Here is a 19,903-nt window from a genome sequence, read left to right on the forward strand (position 1 = left end):
CCCAACGACCATGTCTAACCTCCGGTCTGGAGGACTCTCGCCGACTGCGTGGTAGAAGCATCCTGGAACTTCCATCCTTTCCCAAAGGAGTCAGGACGGAGCCGGACAAGTTTGCTCGAATAAGACAGACTAGTAGAAGGCGAAAAGCATATCTAAAAATAAAACAGTCTTTACAAACTCTCCTCAACGTGTCAGACTCGCTCCATCCCACCTCTCCTGTTGCTAATCCCGTACAATAGGCTTTCCTGTTTTCAGTTTCTATTTTTGGTGAATTCTGGTGGTGTTTCTTCAGTGTTTTCCAGTGATTTCAATACCTCAAAAAAAGTACTAATTTTCGCGCAATAATAAACAACTGAAACGGTGTTTTACCGGTGTTTATGGAACGCTTTGCTTTTATTATTGCGTCATTTCTTCATTGATGTATTGTATATAGACTTTGTACGTACAGTGTATATGAGGTCCGGATACATTTTTACAAGTCGAAAGTCATCACTTTCTGAAATTTGCCTAAAAAGGGTGACTCTTGAGCTGCGGGGTACAGAGATAACCTTTTGGAAATGAGATTTCTGGGGGCGTTGTAGGCAAGGCAGGCAGTTCTCATAGTTCATTTAGAATCAATGTGTTGTCATTTGAAGAAAGTGAGAGCTGGGTGACATGTTCATGGTTTTGGGCACTCCTCACAAATCACGTAGCATGATGGCACGGCTCTGAGTAAAGCTAGGCTGATTTTCACTGCTGTTTTTTCCCCTCTGAGATATATATATTGCTAACTCGACCTGGAGATATTGAAGCGCTTCACATGAGCACCTGTTGCGTTACACAAGGGCACATTCATTTTTGTTAAGGACGGTAGGTTACGTGATTTACCCAGAAACAAAATCATTTTAATAATACAGTTGGTGACAAATATACTGTAGCTTTTGTATTTGACTGTGTATGTTATTAACAGTTAAGCGGACGTTTTCGTGTAGGGACTTTTAATTGGCTAATATTGGCTCTGGGTTCTTTACATGGAGAGGCGCCTGTGGTCAAAAGAAAATGACGGGAGAGGGAGAAAATATGTTGTCTTATTTCTTAATGAAATGTCACGGTTATTTTAGTTTAGTATGTCTATCGCAGACAGTCTTGTCGTTTCAAAGAGGAATTGTTTTCTTTTTATTTGCCTGTGTATAAAATGCAAATCTTTTCAACTAGGTGAAGTTTTAAGGGTTCCTTTTAACTTTCTAAACCAACAAAGTTTGCTTCTCCTTGGGGTTTACTGGCAGCCAGGTCATGGGGTTTCTGTTGCCCTGCCACTTATTGTGACACACACACACAGAGTTTTCTGCTCCACATATCATATACAATCCAACTCCAGAGTGTGTAGGAGACATGCCAGGGACTTGTAAAAGAATGTTAGGGGACCGTAAAGACAACCATGGGGACATCGCATCGCCACTCATGTAGTGTGGAGTCAAATGGGAATAAGACCACCACTTGGAGACTATGTGAAAAAAAAGGGATTGAAGCCAGATTAGTGCATGGTCACAAGGGCCAATGTTGTCTACGACATTCACATATTGAAAGCAACATATAACATTGCAACAAAAAAAAATCTATATAGGACAGCACTTTTATTTAAATTACGAACGCTAACTCACTTTTAGTAGCTCCTGTGCTGAAGCACCATTGCGGTCTGTGTGCATGTATCCAGAAAACAAAAAACAGGTAAAACAAACTGATATGCAGCAGTGATAAAGCATAGCAGCTTTAGGTTTGGTGCAAGAATCACAAGTCTTGCCATAGGAAAAACGGCTAAAATAAAGGAACAGCAAAATGAAATAAACTGTAGATCATCCACCTCGACTTCGTAGACCCGAACTGGTGTCCTGCACACACTGAAAGGGCATTCATTAACTGAGCTCAGCTGATACTTTTGAACTTCGAGCTCATGTGCTATTAAAGCCATGCGCTAGTGGGTGAACAGCACACATAAGCGTTCGGTTTGTCATGGGCAGCACAAGAGTGCGGGTGAACATCATTTGATGCCCTTTTTCTCCTGTGACTAGCTTCTCTGCTGGACTCGAGCAGCCTGCACTAGGGAAGAGAAAAGGCACGGCTAAAGCAGAGCTGTCAAGTTTAGATTGTACATGTGTGACACTCCCATGATTTCTGTGTACTAATGAGTGACATTCAACAATCAAATGAGTGACACTTATAGTGACACTTTCTCCCAAGTAAAACCAAGCTATGAAGTGACTGGAAACAGACTACCTTTTGAGCAATGAAAAGCTCTATAAAGATATTTAAATGCGTCAAAACTCCTGAAATGAAAGGTCACTAACCTACTGTCCTTCCAGCCAGGCAGAGTCAAGTGTGACAGAGTTTGCTGCAAGGTGCAAGGTGCCGCAGGGAGCAGCTCAACGCTACGAGTCAAGCATTGCCCTGGGCACTTTGGTGAATGCAGCCAGGCAGCTTTGGATGCACAAGCAGGAAATAATTAATCAGTTAAACTAGCAGTGAAACTAAAAGGGCAAACCTGCTATATAACCCCGTCAATGGTAGCAGAGAAGCCAAATATTAAAATAAAAATAACCCTGCATCCTGGAGTGTTGTTAAACAGCTGTGCACACCATGTGCCCTGGTAAGCCGTTCACAAGTGCATTTTCGCCTAGTGCTAATAACAGGACACACCCTGAGTGACGTTACATTCCCAAAGGTGCCCCTCGATTATGAAACAGGCCAGTAGTTGACAATCATCCACCGCAGCGCTATGTTTTTTCTGCGCACAATGTGATTGGAATGTGAGAAGTAAACAGATAATGCACGTCATCTGTCCGGGGCACAATAGGAAGCGAATTACCAACGACAGCATTTAATAGAAACATCAAAATAGTAAAACCGAATATAAATAATATTTTATGAGGAGCAACCCAGAGGCCCCGGTAATGTTCATGGCTGTTTGAAGCACTCACCTGACTCTGGGCCCAGACTCGGGTGTCTCTACTGGGTCAGGGTGTCTCTCCTGCGTCACTGATGCCTGTCCTGGGTCCAAATGTCCAGAGTGAGCAGCGGAGGGGTGGGGGGGGGGGGGGGTAAGAGTGAGCAGCAATGTGCCTAGAGGTGGGGGCACCCTGGGCAAACATATCCTGCCGCGCTGCCCAGCACACACAGCACCTCGTTACCCACGGTTCCTCTTTTCATGCAGCGCTAGCAGTACCAGCACCACCGCGGAAAGTCAGTTTAGAAGAGCAGCAATCGGTGGGGTCCGAGGTGAGAGTTAGAGGTAATTCGACACAATGCATGCCAGCCTCGTGTACTCTTGCTGTTCCTAGGTCAGAGGTCAGGGGCGGTGTCTTACCGAGCACAGCCTCTGGCTAGGGAAATAATGCACGCAAAATACAATAAGCGGATGGGGTGCTGAAACAAAGCGCTGTACCTGCTTACATAAAATGTATGTGGGTGGCACCATGGTAATTAAAAATAAAAACGGGCACCATGCTAAATGTAAAGCGCAACGCAACGCCTGGCTACCTTTAACATGTATGCAAAGAAACATTAAAGTGAGCGCCTTGCTAAAACGAAGCAGGCACCTGTGTACATACAAGTTATGGACGCGGAAAATAAACCGCTCCCTGGTGCAGAGCCGGCTGCCAGACGTGCCAAAACAGCAAGCAACGAAGACTGTTTCTGCGCTCAGCCCTGCCCCCAGGGGCTCTGAGAAGGGTAAAAGAACAACAAAGCCTCGTTATGTAAATGGTCTTTTTAAAGATCTGTGAAGTACTCGGGTGCGGCCGCAGTGAGACAGACAGAAGACCACAACAGCTCCTCTCCCCCGGCAACTATGAAAATCAGTGACACTCGGTTTAAACCAGGTCAGCTGATTTTCCTCCAGTAGTGTACTTTCGAGTAGAGTCGGTTTTAACCGAATTCCGGACAGCCTAAATATATAGTATTGTGCTAAAGAACAGCAATTAACAGCATTAAAAAGGTGCAACTATTGCAAACAAAAAGGAAATGTTAACATATCGCATTTTTCTTTCATTTTGTGTAATGAGTTAACTTACTTTGTTTATGTAAAACACATTGCTCATGTGTTTTGGTATGTGCTGCAACTAATATAGAAGTTGTTAAGTATCATCATGCCTTGCCGTCAGCCCCGCCCCCTCACTACTCCTCTAGTTCATTTTAAGGAGTACCTGCATTTATTTTTTCCCCATTTGAAGCACTGACCGCACCCCCATAGCGTTATTTACGGATTTTGAGAGAGAATGTGTGCTGGACCTCTTTTAAAAAAATGCTCCTCATCCCCCCTGGATTATCTGATCAAGATTGTACACCATGCTGGGAACATTCTTGTCCCAGCACTTCCTGAACAGTGGAACTGGATAGCCAGCCTTATATCTTTAGTCACTTTCTAATTGCCCCCTGCAGTTTTCTTAATATGTTCGACCCACTGGACCAGCCTGGGATAGTAGAGTCACTGGAAGCAATATGAAAACATTCAAACATCGATCATGACTGACACTAAGGGGCCGATTGCGATGCAGTGTAAAAACGGCTCCAACCCTTAGTCGGAGACGTTCCTACGGCATAGTAATCAGCTGTTCAGATTTCATTTCCGAATGACTGTCTGGGCGATTGTTTTTATCGTCTTTTGTCTTTAATGTGACCCTGTTACTTGTGTGATTGTAGGGTTATGTTCTTCCCACCACTGCTGCCCCTACGGCCCCGCCCACCGATCCATCCCACTCCCGCCCCCTACCTCTACTCCCACCCCTCCTTCTTATGAAGGACGAGCGCAGCTGGCGCACCAATGCTGTTTCAAAGGCGCACCTAAGGCAAGCCCGTCTGCGCCCATCCGCACCTGGACCCTGACCAGCGCCAGATCCCCTGGCCCCCGCGAGTGCCACAACACCCAATGCCGCTACGACGCCACAACCCTCCACCCGTTCATCGCCGGCCGATCCTCCACCTGCTTCCAGGCCACCCCGAAACTCCCCCATGGACCTTTCACCTGTCGTAACTGCAGCTACACTAGCCAGCGCACACCTGCACGTTCGGCCCACCACAACACTGCTGGCCACACCCCCCTCAGATGTATACTACTCAACACCCGCTCAGTTGAAAAGCACGCCGTCCAACTCTGGGACCAGCTTGAATCCTCCGCCCCGGACGTCGCCTTCATGACCGAGACCTGGATAAACACCTCCTCGGCGCCAGACAAAGCCATCCCGGACGGCTACAAAATCACATGCAGGGATCCTAACAAAAACAGACCAGGAGGAGGAATTGCCATCGTCCACAGGAACACCATCAGCATCTCAACCAACATCGAAGAATCCCTCGGCACAGCCGAACACCTAAACTTCCAGATCCACGTCCATCACAACACCACCCTCAGAGAAACACTCACCTACAGACCTCTGGGACCCCGACCACAGTTCAGCGAATCCATCGCCGACCTCATCAGCATGCACGCCCTCGCCTCCACAGACTACATCCTCCTCGGAGACCTGAACTTCCACCTCGAGAACGCCAACGAGAGCAACACCACAACGCCGATCGACAACCTCAGACTCAAACAACTCATCACAACACCTACCAATTCCGCCGGTCACACGCTAGACCCCATCTTCTCCGCCAGCGACCACGTCACCTTCAGCCACACCACCGAACTCCACTGGATTGACCACCACTGCACCCACTCCTCCTTCGAGAAACACAGCGCGCACAACCAACCACAACGTACCTCTCACCACAGCTGAAAAAAAGTCACCGAAGACCAGCTCACCACCACCCTCACCCGGGACCCCCCCGACGAGCCCTCCGATTCGGAAGCAGAAGCCAACAACTTCAGACAATGGATCGACAACTGCGCCAACACCCTCGCCCCGATAAGGAAACCCTCCAATAGGTGCACCGACACGAAAGCCATCTAGTTCAACGCCGACCTTCAAAACTCCAAGCACACCTGCGGTAGAAAGGAGAAACACTGGTGCAATAACCAGACACCAGACAACCATGCAGCCCTCATAAACGCCAGAGGCAAACACCACCAACTCATCCGAAACACCAAAAGAACCTCCTTCAAAGTATGCATCGACAAAAAACGCACACAACAGCAAAGAGCTGTTCAACATTGTGAAAGAACTCGCCACCCCCGCCTCCTGCTCCAATGACATACCTCCATCACAAAGACCTCGGCGACTCCCTGGCTACCTTCTTCCACTGCAAGATCGCAAACATCCAAAACAGCTTCGACACCCAGACACCGACAACAGGCACCATCACCCCCGACTCTACACCCACAAAGCACATCAACCCGCGACTCTCCTGGCATAACGTCAACGACAAAGACACAATCAAAATGCAAATGCTACTTACCAGTATGCATCTGTTCTTGGCATGTAGGGCTGCTGACATTCATATCTGTGCATAGTCCGCCACCTAGTGTTGGGTCCGGATGATTGCACATTGTTGTCCTGGAAGAGTCTTCGAAGTATCACAAGATAGGTGGCTCCTCCCCTGGACTACAGTGCGCATGGGCATCGCCTCCATCCCCAGATTGTTTTTAGCCATTGGCAGAGATGGAGTGAAGAAGTGAGTGATGACCATGCTATGAGCATATGTGTGTATATGAATACATACTGCAGCTGCTACAGGCGCCGGGGAGGAGGGTGGGCGATATGAATGTCAGCAGCCCTACATGCCAAGAACAGATGCATACTGGTAAGTAGCATTTGCAGTTCGAGGCATGTGGGCTGCTGAATTCATATCTGTGCATAGAATACATAGCAGTCCCTCCATTAGCGGCGGCCGCCCGTGCCAGCTGCAGCAGTCTGAAAAAGCGTTTTTAGAACAGCCTGACCAACAGCTGCCTGTTGTTTTGAATGCACGTCTACACAGTAGTGCTTAGTGAAAGTATGAGTGGTAGACCATGTGGCTGCTCTACAGATGTCTTCTAAGGGAATGTTACCTAAGAAAGCCATAGAGGCCCCCAACTTCCTAGTGGAGTGGGCCCTCGGTGGGATAGTGAGAGTGCGCTTAGCTTTAGCGTAGCAGATCTGAATACACTTTACTATCCATCTAGCGATTCCTGCTTTGGAGATTGCATTTCCCTTGTGTTGTGTTGCAAAAGCAACAAAAAGTTGTTTGGTTTTGCGGAAATCTTTTGTCCTGTCCACATAATACATCAAGGCCCTCTTTACATCAAGGGTGTGGAGCATCCGCTCCGCCAGCGTCTCCGGGTTTTGGAAAAACACCGGCAATTCAATTGTTTGGTTTATGTGAAACTGTGAGACCACTTTGGGTAAGAACTTAGGGTTAGTGCGGAGCACCACCCTGTTAGCATGTACCTGGAAGAAAGGTTCTTGGATGGTGAGCGCCTGCAGTTCGCTAACCCTCCGTAGCGATGTGATTGCTACCAAGAACGCAACCTTCCAAGTTAAAAACTGCAGCTCACAAGAGTGTAGTGGCTCAAAGGGAGGACCCATCAGCCTTGTAAGAACCACATTGAGGTTCCATTCCGGGGCTGGTGGAGTCCTTGGTGGAATGACTCTCTTGAGTCCTTCCAGAAAAGCCTTGATAGCAGGGACCTTAAAGAGTGACAGGTGCTGCCTATTCTGGAGGTATGCTGCCATAGCCGACAGGTGAATGCGGATGGAAGAGTAAGCTAGATTACAACGATACAGGTGAAAGAGGTAACATATGATGTTTTGAATGGAGGCGTCTAGCGGGTCAATGCTGTGCTCCACGCAGTAGACGACAAACCTCTTCCATTTAGCCGCATAACAAGCTCTAGTAGTGGGCTTCCTTGCCTCCCGAATGATGTTCATGCAATCGGGCGGAAGATTGAGGTAGCCAAACTCTAGGACTTCAGGAGCCAGATCGCCAGGTTGAGCTGTTGCGGATCTGGGTGCTGAATGTCGCCATGGTTCTGCGTCAGAAGGCTGGGAGTGAGATGAAGCCTTTGATGCGGTACCACGGAGAGTTCCAGAAACGTGGTGTACCATGGTTGGCGAGCCCACGTTGGAGCAACCAGGATGAGCGTCATCGAGTGTTGCCTGAGCTTGCGTGCCACCAGCGGTATCAGAGGTGCTGGGGGAAAAGCGTACGCAAATCTGCCTGACCAGTTCATCCACATCGCATTGCCCTGTGATTGGGGGTGTGGGAATCTGGCGGCGAAGCTTTGGCATTTTGCGTTCTCCTTTGTGGCGAACAGGTCTATCTCTGGATGACCCCACCTTTGGAAGTACGGTTGGAGTACTGATGGATGTATCTCCCACTCGTGCACCTGATGGCTGTGCCTGCTGAGCAGATCCGCCATTTGATTGTCCTTGCCCGGGAGATGTTCTGCCATGAGGAAGACGTCCCTCTGAATGGCCCACTTCCACATGCTCTGAGCCAGATGAGACAGCTGTGGAGAGTGTGTACCCCCCTGCTTCTGGATGTAGTACATGGCCGTCATGTTGTCCGTCCGGATCAACACAACCTTGTTGCACAGATGTACTTTGAACGCCTTTAAGGCCATGAAGATTGCCATCAGTTCCAACACATTGATGTGCATCTTCCTTTGCTGAAGTGTCCATAGTCCCTGCACAGTGTAGTGGAGTACATGCGCTCCCCATCCCTGGAGAGAGGCGTCCGTCGTCAGGATGATCTGTGGGACAGGCTCTTGGAATGGTCGGCCCTTGCAAAGGTTTTGTGGATTCCACCAATGCAGAGAGTTGTACGCCCGACCGCTCACCAACACTAGGTCTGTCAGTTGCCCATGAGCCTGAGTCCACTGACGTGCTAGGCACTCCTGAAGCGGACGCATGTGTAGTCTCGCGTGCGGGACAATGGAGATGCAGGAGGCCATCATGCCTATCAACTGCATGAACACTTTCGCTGGAAGCGAGTGTTGGGGTCTGAATCGTTGGATCAGTGCCTGGATACTGGCGATTCTCACTGAACTCGGCTGCGCAGTGGCTGCCAGAGTGTCGATTGTCGCGCCCAGATACTGTCGCACGTGGGCGGGCTGGAGATGGGACTTTGGGTAGTTCAGAGAGAATCCCAGATCGTGCAGGAGGTGAATGGTGCGTGACACGTGGTCTACGCACTGGTGTTCCGTCTTTGCCTGAATAAGCCAGTCGTCTAGGTATGGAAAGACATGGACGTGCTGGCGACGGAGATGCGCCGCCACAGTCGCTAGGCATTTCGTAAATACTCTCGGTGCCGTGGTGACCCCGAACGGCAGGACTCTGAACTGGTAATGCTGGTCTAAGATCGTGAATCTGAGATACTTTCTGTGGGAAGGATGCAGGGGAATATGGAAATAGGCATCCTTTAGATCCAGCGTTGCTAGGAAGTCCCCCTGCTGAAGCAGGGGAAGCACCTGCTGCAGTGTGAGCATATGGAAGTGCTCCGAGTTGATGTACCAGTTCAGGGGCCTGAGGTCCAGGATCGGCCTGAGTGATCCGTCCTTTTTGGGGATCAGAAAATACAGGGAGTAAACCCCTGTTCCCCGTTCTTGCAATGGAACGAGCTCTATCGCCCCTTTTTGCAGCATGACCAGTACTTCTTGCTGCAACAAGGTCAAGTGCTCGTCGGACATAGCACGGTTTCTTGGCGGTATGTCCGGTGGAATGGACGTAAGTTCTAGACAGTACCCGTACTGGATAAGAGACCTCACCCACCTGTCCGTGGTGATGGACATCCACGCCGGCAGGAACTGCTGGAGTCTCCCCCCGACAGGTGTTGTGTGATCGGGGGGAAGTGACAAGACGTCACTGCTTGTTGGAGGCGGTGGACCTGGAGGCATTGTTTCCACGTCCCCTGCCTTTGATATTATTGCCTCTGTAGCCACCCCTGCCCTTGTTGTTGTTATACGAGGACTGGGTGTTACCCTTGTAGTATTGCGTGGACTGGGATGCCTGGCCCCTCGAGGTGCCTCTTGAATTGGAGCGCCGGAAGGAATGACCCCGAAACTGCTGGCTTTGTAAGGCCCCCATACACTTAGCAGTTTCGGTATCTTTTTTCATCTTTTCTAGGGAGGCATCCACCTCAGGGCCGAACAGATGGTCAGGATTCACTGTTTGACCCAGTATTGTTGTTTGTATGTCGGGTTTGAACCCCGAAATCCGAAGCCAGGCATGGCGTCTAAGTAACACGCTTGTATTGATAGCCCTGGAGGCAGTGTCTGCCACGTCTAAGGCACATTTAATGGATGCATTTGTAATGAGTTTACCCTCCTGAATGAGCATCTCCCCCGCCTCCTTGTATTGGTCAGGCAAGTGTTGCAGGATGGCCTCTAATGTGTCATAATGGGCCCTATCATAACGTGCAAGCAGGGCTTGAGTGTTAGAGATCCTCCAGATGTTCGCTGCCTGTGCAGCAATGCGTTTGCCTGATGCCTCAAAGACCTTGGACTCTTTGTCCGGGGGAGGAGCATCACCAGTAGTCTGCGAATTCGCCCTCTTTCGAGCGTTGGACACCACCAGGGAGTCCAATGGTAAGTGTCCCTTAATATACGTGGGATCCGTGGGCGCCGCTTTATATTTTCTGTTGATGCGAGGATTGACCACCCGCGCCCGGGTGGGCTCCTTGAATACCTCCTGGGCATGCTTCAGCACCCCTTTAAGCATCGGTAGAGTCTTGACTTGTTTTTCGGCTACTGAGAAGGTGTCGACTAAGAAGTCCGCATCCACGGGGTCCGAGTGCAGTTCGACGTCGTGGTTCGCTGCAGCTCTCTCTATTAGGGCATTGAAGGCCGCCGAGTCCTCTGTCAGGGACGTCTTTGCGGCGAAAAGTTGAGTGTCCTGACCCGACTGCGGGTCGTCAGCGTCGCCTCCCGCTGTCCAGGGCACATGCTCCTCGTCCGGATCCGAGTACGCAGGATAGGTGTACTCGTCCTCGTCCACATAAGGCGCGGGGGAATGGGCCGGCGAGTGTTCCGGGGCTTGTGGAGACAGAGGTTCCATCAGAGCCGAAGAATCCGTAGAGTACCTCTTGTTCTTGAGTGGAATCCTAAAAGGTTCCAAGGCCGGCTCCGACGTAATCTTTCGTTTGAGGAGCGACAATTTTCCGGTGTTTGCGTCGATGATCACCTCACGACGTTCCTCCACCGCAAGCGGCTGGAGCCGAAGCTTCGACACCACCAGAGCAGCTTTCGGCGTCAATACCTCCTGTGAGTGTCCACCCTGTTTCGGCGCGAAGGCCTTCAGCGTCGTCTTGGGTGGAAGGGTAAAACGAATGGGCGTTTGTTCCTTAGTAGACTTCTGCGCGGGTCGAGGCACTACAGTGTCCTGGCTGGGAACCACAGTGGACTGTTGGATCCGCTTTAGGGATTCCCCCACCTTCCTTGTAAGGGACGCCGAGGGCTGAACCGGCTCGAGCGACTCGTCGACTTCGATAGCCCGATCGCCGATAGGCCTCTTCTTCGGGGCCGACGCCCCATGGGCATGCGCACCATCGGCGTGACGCTTCTTCGAAGACGTCTTCGGGTCCGAGACCCCTTTCGGTGCCGATGCAGCCGCATCGGAGGCCTTCACCTTCGGTGCCGACCCAGAGGGCTTCGGGTCGGCCGTTTTGGCGTGGCTCTTCTGGTCGGCCATTTTGGCGTGGCTCTTCAAGTCGGCCATTTTGGGTTTCGTGGAAGTTGACGCCTCCAGAACCTTCTTCACCAACGCCACTTTCAGTTTCGGTTTCGCATCCGAGGGTGCGAGACCAGTTGGCTTCACTTTCGCTTTCTTCATAGAAATGTCCGTGACCGGGCCCGGAGGCGGGGACGTAGGACTCATTGTTAGATCTTGGGTAAGGCCCGAAGGCGATCCCTCGACCTGGGCCGTATAACGGGGAGTAACCCCGGAGTCTTGTTGGGGATGCTCGTCCTCCGAGCTATCACCCATCGTGGGACAAGCCCGGTCGTCGTCCCCTACCTCGTCGGAGACTTAGTCGTAGGCCTCATCACCCGCGTCGCCGGTCTCTTCTTCGGACGCGGGGCCAGAGTCCGACCCTTGTACGTCGTCTTCTCCCTCAACCGATTCCTGGAAGATGTCATCAGGTGGGGGTGCCGAAGCCGACAATTGAGCCTGGAGCCGATTAGCCCGGCGAATCTTTAAAGTTTTCTTACTCCTAAATTTCGAACACGCCATGCAAGTGTCCTCACGGTGATCCGGTGACAAGCATGTATTGCACACGGGGTGCACGTCGAGGTGCGAATATTTAGAGTGACACAGCGGACACTTCTTGAATGGAGTCCGCTCCATAGCAAAGGGTGTAGTGTAGGCCCGTCCGCGTCGAAAGCACGTGGAGGGGCAGTAGGAGATCGGAGCTGAGAGTCAGTAAGAAACCCGAACGCAACTATACCGACGCCCAGCCTAAAGACCTTTTGGTCTCGAGTAAAAGTAGAACAACTATCGGTCCCGATAGAGGGAACCGAAAACACATCCGAACCCGATGGCGGAAAAAAACAATCTGGGGATGGAGGCGATGCCCATGCGCACTGTAGTCCAGGGGAGGAGCCACCTATCTCGTGATACTTCGAAGACTCTTCCAGGACAACAATGTGCAATCATCCGGACCCAACACTAGGTGGCGGACTATGCACAGATATGAATTCAGCAGCCCACATGCCTCGAACTCATGAACACTATCCACTCCGGCTCACCCTCCGAACCCCTGCCCCCACCACATCTTCAACAAAGCATGCTCCATCATCACACCCCAACTCAGGAAGATCATCAACAGATCCTTCGAGACTGCCACCTTCCAGGAAAGCTGGAAACACGCTGAGATTAACGCCCTTCTAAAAAAAAAAAAACAAGGCGGGCCCAAAGGACCTCAAGAACTTCCGACCCATCTCCCTGCTCCCTTTCCAGGCAAAAGATATTTAGAAGACCGCCAACAGACAACTAACCCGCTTCCTGGAGGAGAACAACATCTTGGACTCCTCCCAATCCGGCTTCCGCAATCACAGCACTGAAACCGCCCTCAACGCCGCCACTAAAGACATCAGAACAATACTGAACAACGGCAAAATTGCGGCCCTCATCCTCCTGGATCTCTCGGCCTCCTTTGACACAGTCTGCCACAACACCCTGCGCACATGCCACCATGACGCAGGAATCTAAGACAAAACCCTGGACTGGATCACCTCCTTCCTCACCGGCAGAACGCAGAGAGTGCGCCTCCCCCGTTCAGGTCCGGAGCCACCACAATCACCTGCGGTGTACCCCAAGGCTCGTCCCTCAGCCCGACCCTCTTTAACATCTACATGGCACTGCTCGCTAACATCGTCCAAGCACACCTCAACATCGTCTCATACGCAGATGACACCCAGCTGATCCTCTCACTCACCAAGAACCTGACCACCGCCAAATCCAACCTCCACGAGGGAATGAAGGCTGTAGCAGAGTGGATGCAGACCAGCCGGCTGAAACTGAACTCGGACAAGACGGAGGTCCTCATCCTTAGCTCCACTCCCTCCGCATGTGACAACTGCTGGTGGCCAGCCACGCTGGGTGCCGCCCGACACCTACCAACGACGTATGCAACCTGGGAGTCATCCTGGACTCAACACTATATGACCCAGCAAGTCAACACGGTCTCCTCCTCCTGCTTCAACACCCTCCGCATGCTACGCAAGATCAACAGATGGATCCCTACGGAAACCAGAAAGACGGTCACCCAAGCCCTCGTCAGCAGCAGGCTGGACTACAGCACCGCCCTCTACACAGGAACCACGACCGCACTCCAGAAGAGACAAACTCATACAAAACTCCTCCGCTCGCCTCATCCTTGGACTCCCTTGCCACAGCCACATCACCCCACCCCCCCCCCCCCCCAAGAGATCTGCACTGGCTCCGGGCCAACAAGAGGATCACCTTCAAGCTCCTCACCCAGGCTCACAAAGCACTCAACCACACTGGACCAGCATACCTCAACAAACGAGTGTCCTTCTACACCCCAAACCTCCAGCTCCGTTCAGTCGACCTCGCACTCGCCACCATCCCACGCATCTGCCGAATGGCCTCTGGCGGAAGATCTTTTTCCCACCTCGCCGCCAAAACATGGACATCCTCCCCATCCACCTGCGTCAAACAGAGGGCCTGCTGACCTTCAGGAGACATCTCAAGACCTGGCTGTCCGACCTATAGCTGCTCTCCAACCCCCCCCTCCCCCGTCAGTGCCTTGAGACCCTTACAGGTGAGTAGCGTGCTCTATAAATGTATCGACTCATTGACTCATTGGGATGGAGGAGTCAGAAAGGAACCCTAACCGGATTTCCGAAAGGCTTCTGACAGGCTCAGAGAATCCATCTGTCATTCGGAAAGCCTCTAGTAATCCCAAAGGCGGCTCTTAACGCCCGAGGGAGTACAATGTTGGATTCCAACAGCCTTTTTGTGCCAGCCTTTCTGACACAGAAAGTCTGTCAGAAGTCGACTTTGGGGGCCCTCATGGGTGCACTGCCTCCTGTTGGAAGCCAAGAGGGCACCTAGTTGATCCCTGCACCCCGTGGCAGGCCCCTTGAGGTGCCTGCCATGGTTGCAGGGATGTACTGCACCTCTTCTCTTTACAAGGAGAGCATGAATTCAGGTCGGAATGCATGCTCCCATTGTAAAGAATAGGAGTGCGACCGAACAGTGTTCGGTCACATCTGAATTGCTGGGTTGGGACAGCCGTCAGGAGGTCGGTCGGTCCCAGTACCATATCGATGTTGGACGGACTCAGGGCCGACAGACATTGAAACCGGCCCCAAAGGGTTTTGGGCTTATTTTAGGCTCGAGGATTGAACCTTTGAGGATGATGCTGCATATTCTAGTCAGGCATTGAGCTCAAGCCTGCAGATTCACTCTGCCATAAACTGCTTTGTCCATGATGGTCTTTAGCCCATTAAATAACTGGTTAAGCGGAAACCGAGACAGAGCTTGGCTCTCGACGTGAATGCATAGGTATGAGCTGAGCTGTTGACTAATGGTGGTGGAAAGAGGAACTAGGTGGCCGCTTGGAAAGCAGATATGCTTAACTGAAGCGGAATAAGAAAAAGATCAGTACTAGGAGCCCCCTCTGTGGCAGAAGCAGACAGACGAGCCCGTGCCGAAGTAATCATGTAGCCAATGATCCATAGACGAGTGTCTTTCTCCAGGGAGTAGCCATTTCAGGCATTCTTAATGCAACCAGACATCTCTAAAGACAGCCTGACTGTTTAATGTGTTCTCATAATCAGCTCATTGGGTAAGGAGAATAGAAAGGAAGCTAAGGTATTCAAACATCTGCATATGGGCAATGTTGAGAATCCCAAGATTCTCAAAGATTTTGAACCAGAAAGAGATTTTACATGCAGGAGGCATGATAAACAGTTAACTCTTTATCACACATTTGTAAGACACAGCTCACCAACCGTCACTGGCAGAGATTACTTTGCCACCCACCTTCAAGGGTATTTTTTTCTACCGTCTCCAGAGAGAGATACATCTCCCATTAGCCTTGAACAGGAGGAGAGAAGGACACCACAACAGCTATCAGTATTGCAAACACTTCCTTCTCCCCATGCTTTGTTGCCAGCTCATGAAAACAGGCAGCAGTTAAGATACCGCTACACATCCATCAGACCAAGATAATTACAGGTGTATTTTAACACTGTCTCTCGCTAGGAAGGGAGACCAAGGCAAAGATCAAGAAACAAAACTTTATTGAAGCCTCTGGTTTCTCAGACCCTCTATAGGCCTGTTATGAAACCATAGTAACGGCTGTACTCGACAATATCAATTTAATATCTGAAGGGAACGGGGTGCAACTGCAGTGATTCTTTTAGGCAGCTTTCAGTACCATAGAATACAACGTTTTTTTAATTTTTATCAGAGCTTGGTGAGGGCGAGAGTTTTGGACCTCAGATTGCTTGGCCCTGATCATATTGGAAAAGCTCAGACTTCGTTTTCATCATTTCGCATTAAATGATTACCATTTTGCTGTGCTGGTCTTAAGGGTTCCTCTCCATGAACATTTTCCAACAACTATCTCAAGCCTTTGGTCTTTCTGAGGCCTCAGTTTTCTACTAGAGCCAATGACACATAGGCAGTGCTCAGGTGTGATTGTCTTCAGAAATCTTAGAAAACTGCCTCTTATTTTTTTGGTAAGGTCTTTTGGAGGTTGGGGATTGGATGGGGAGGATTCGTTTCAACATGAACAATTATATCAGTGATAAGACACTGTAATAAGCAGGAGCAAAAGTTCACCTACAACAAGATTTGGAATATATTAATGAATGAGCACCCAAACCTGTACCTCAAGGATGGAAACCGAGATTTAAATTTGACAATTTGACAAATGTTATATTCTCCAACTCGGTCTTTTCAGGAACATTCTTATCTTCTCACCATTTAAAAGTCTGCATTTGCGGACAATAAAAATGGATAGATAAAAATGAAAGATAGAAACTAAAGGGAGAATGCGGATATCTAGTAGTTCTATGGGGAGGGTGGGTATTTTTTTAGGCCATCATCTTTGCTCCTAATCTGAGTAAGTAGAGCCACTGGAGAAAAGGCGAGGAGCTTCAAAATGCAAGATACTTTATAGTCACTAATAAACTATTAGAAAGGCTTTGTTGTTCCTTTTATGAAAATCTGCTGTTCTATTGTATGAACGATTGGAAAAAAGCATTTAAAAATATTTTAGCACTAAAGCTAGATCCACTCAACCAGGTTTCCCAGTTGTAAATCAGATAATTAACCACCGTAGCACAACATGTTTGACTGCTTTTAAAGGACACATAGTCCTACTGATACAAGTCTGTGACATGGCTGCTGTCATAGATGCTCTGCCTTTCCAGGACTAAGCAGAGATTCAAACGTTCTTATACTAGGAAAAACAATAAGGTGTGATTTGTAGAAGCTTCTGCAGCATGCACTGCTAAATGTCAGAACCAATTTCAGTCAGTGTAAAACAACACAGTGCACAGTACCAGCTTACCTGGAGCAGAAACCAAGATTTGGCAGCGAGTGAGGATGGCCAGTAGAAAATCATTGTGTGAATGAACTGTGGAAAACCAAGAAAATCAAAAAAAAAATTTTTTCAGTTGCAACACTTGAGCAAGACTGTAAACACCAAGATGATTTTAATATATTTTAAACACAACCTTCCACTCTTTTTCACAGTAAACTAACTAAATGAGGCGGCCACATCTGCAAGTGCAGCAAGTGTTTGACACAAAAGATACTAAGGGGGAAAAGCATAATACGATGATACCTCTTGCCATCAACATGATTGGCTGTGAAGTAGTGTGTAGATTGAGGACTTGTGCTATTTGGTAATAGGCATATTTGTGTGAAGAGCTGTAAAGTATGCAAAGGCTTCAAATGATTTGTTTCGGATATTTCAAGTACAGGCAGCCAAATATGTGATCTAGCTGTACAAATCTGTTTATATTCTGTCACTGCAGTAAACACTGGCAAATTATACCTGGGATGTAAGGTGGTGGAACTTTTTTTCCATATAGAAATAAGAAAGCTCTTGTATAAACACACATCTATTGGAAGTACAAAGAACTGATTAACTTTAGTACGTAAATGACATAGGGTTAGAAGACTGAACTTCAGGCCCGGTGCGTTTCCCTGGAAGCAAGATGCTCAATGGAGCCCACCCCGGCCCTTCGGAGGAATTTATCTCTGGCGCAACAGCAGCTGCATCAACATCTGACAGAGGAGTCAAAGGACATTTGGTTGGCGTCCGAGTATCGGACATACCAGTGGGGGGAGAAATCTAGTAAGATGCTACATAGGCTATGTCAGGCTAAGCAGGGCCCGGCCATGGTCCCCACCATCCGAGTTGATGATGGTGTCCTGCGTACCACGCCTGCGGAGGTGGTGGAGGAATTCGCCCGCCATTTCTCTGTGCTGTATACCCGTAGGGAACAGGTCCCCAGGGATACCATCACAGAGTTTCTACAGGACATTCCCTCCCAGCGACTATCGGCCCACATGAGAGATCAATTAGACATCCTGATTACCATAGACAAAATAACAGCTGCAGTCAAAGCGATGCAACGGGGTCATGCACCAGGTCCCAATGGGTTCCCCATGGAGTTTCTTCACTCTCATATAGCCGCGCTGGGTTCGCACTTACTCGGTACGATTCACGAAGCCCTCAAGCAGCGACTACGGCCTAGAGACTGGCGTCAGGCCGAAATTGTCCTCTTTTTGAAGCCCGGCCGTCCACCTGAGGATTCGTCCTCATATCGCCCTGCCTCCTTAATAAACTTTGAATCCAAATTATTGGAGACTGTTTGCTGGCATGCATTCAAGACCTGGTTCATTTGGACCAATCCGGCTTCATGCCGCATCGGGTCACCTGACATAATATTCGCCGGGTTCACAATGCCATGGCGTTGGCTAAGATGTCCTGAGGCCTTACTCCTCGTGGACATAGATAATGCGTTTGATTCTCTTAGCTGAGAGTTCCTTTTCCATATTACAAGAAGCGATTCATTTTGGCCAATGTTTCCGGGCTTATGTGCGCCTCCTTTATACTGAACCCATGGTCTCTGTACGTATAGCCGGCCACCGTTACCCCTTCTTTCTTATCGGCCGAGGCACACGTCAAGGCTGCCACTATCCCCTCTCCTTTTTGCCTTGGCTGTCGAGCCCCTGGCGGTGTGGGTGGGTAGGGATTCAGTATTACTTAGTGCATAGATGCATGAATGTGGTTGTTAGTTAAATTTTTTTAGTTTTAGCCTGCCTGTAACTGCATAATTTATCACCTTTGTTGTGTTTTAAATTTGTGGTTTTCCCTGCTCATGATTGCCTCCATTTAGTGTGTTGAATTGTGGGATTTGCAGTCCAACCTCTGTAGTTTGTCCCTCTCATTCCATGGTGACAATTCTTGATTCCCTTCATATTTCTACTTTGCTCTGTGCTAAGACATGTATGCTAAAACAGTGCACTCCCAGCCACCATTTTGTGTTCACAAGCCAGTGAAACCAGCCCCCCTGCCTCCCCCCCAGCAACAGGGATTTTTTTTCTACATAGGGGGGGGCTTCTGTGAGCTATTTAAACTGTTTTACTAGGGCCTGTGCCCTTCGTTATTTGGCCAGCAGGGGGAGTAAAGTTTAATTCAGTTCAGTTCAGTACATTTTTATTTCGATGATTAAAATCCATCATAAAAATACATAATACAAAATAATCAGTTACATTACATTTCCGAACCATAGAATATTAAAAAACAGAATTAATACAATTTTAAAAACATATGGAATTATGTGCATCCAAAGTCAACCTCTCGTGTTTCTTAATTTAACAGCAACTTTTAGAAAACTCATAATAGAGCATAAGGTGCGCATGTCAGAAGCTCTTTGCAAAAAAAGTAAAGCAGTTTTAGCATGGCGAAATTTTAACTCTTAAAATATCTACAAGAAATCTACGGCGAGGGGGTTGATAAAAGGAACATAACAGTACAAAATGGAGGGTGTCCTGTGGAGACCTATTGTCGCAGCCGCAGGCACCCTTCTGCTCAATTGTTAAGGTAAAACCAGACAGGTAAGCTAAAATATTAGGTAACAAGTTGAGCCTAAAACGACACATTAAAAATCTATCTTGCTGATTATACATTAAGAATAAATATGATTCCATACCCTCCCCGTTGCTTTCTGAGTGATGTGCAACTACAGATATTTTTGTGGAGTCAAGATGTTTCCTACCCTGATCATATTTTCCTAATAACAGCTTTTGGGTCCGATATTTACAAGAAGTGTCAATCAAGGACGGGTCGCTGAACAGTATCTGGTGATCTATGCTCCCTAATGTATCTTTAACATATTTTAACCAGGGGTTTTGAAGACACTGGTCTTTCTGTAGGCAGTCTTTGACTATTTGCCTGCTTAGCTCCGCTTCTGGGTTTACCCAGATTCGCAGCAAGGTCAGGATAGGTCTCACTTTTATCTGGTCGG

The 19,903-nt window shown here is 49.0% G+C and overlaps 1 protein-coding gene across 1 annotated transcript in view; it reads right to left on the reverse strand.

Annotated features, from left to right (window-relative positions):
• Positions 1–19,903, reverse strand: part of TADA1 (transcriptional adaptor 1) — a 198,956-nt gene that overhangs the window by 139,189 nt on the left and 39,864 nt on the right. Inside the window, exon 3 of the mRNA XM_086956343.1 lies at positions 16,933–16,998. Within this exon, the coding sequence (XP_086812469.1) occupies positions 16,933–16,998 (66 nt within the window). The remainder of the gene's footprint in view (positions 1–16,932; positions 16,999–19,903) is intronic.

This window comes from Lissotriton vulgaris, chromosome 1_1 (assembly GCF_964263255.1).
Source record: "Lissotriton vulgaris chromosome 1_1, aLisVul1.2, whole genome shotgun sequence".
NCBI lineage: Eukaryota > Metazoa > Chordata > Amphibia > Caudata > Salamandridae > Lissotriton > Lissotriton vulgaris.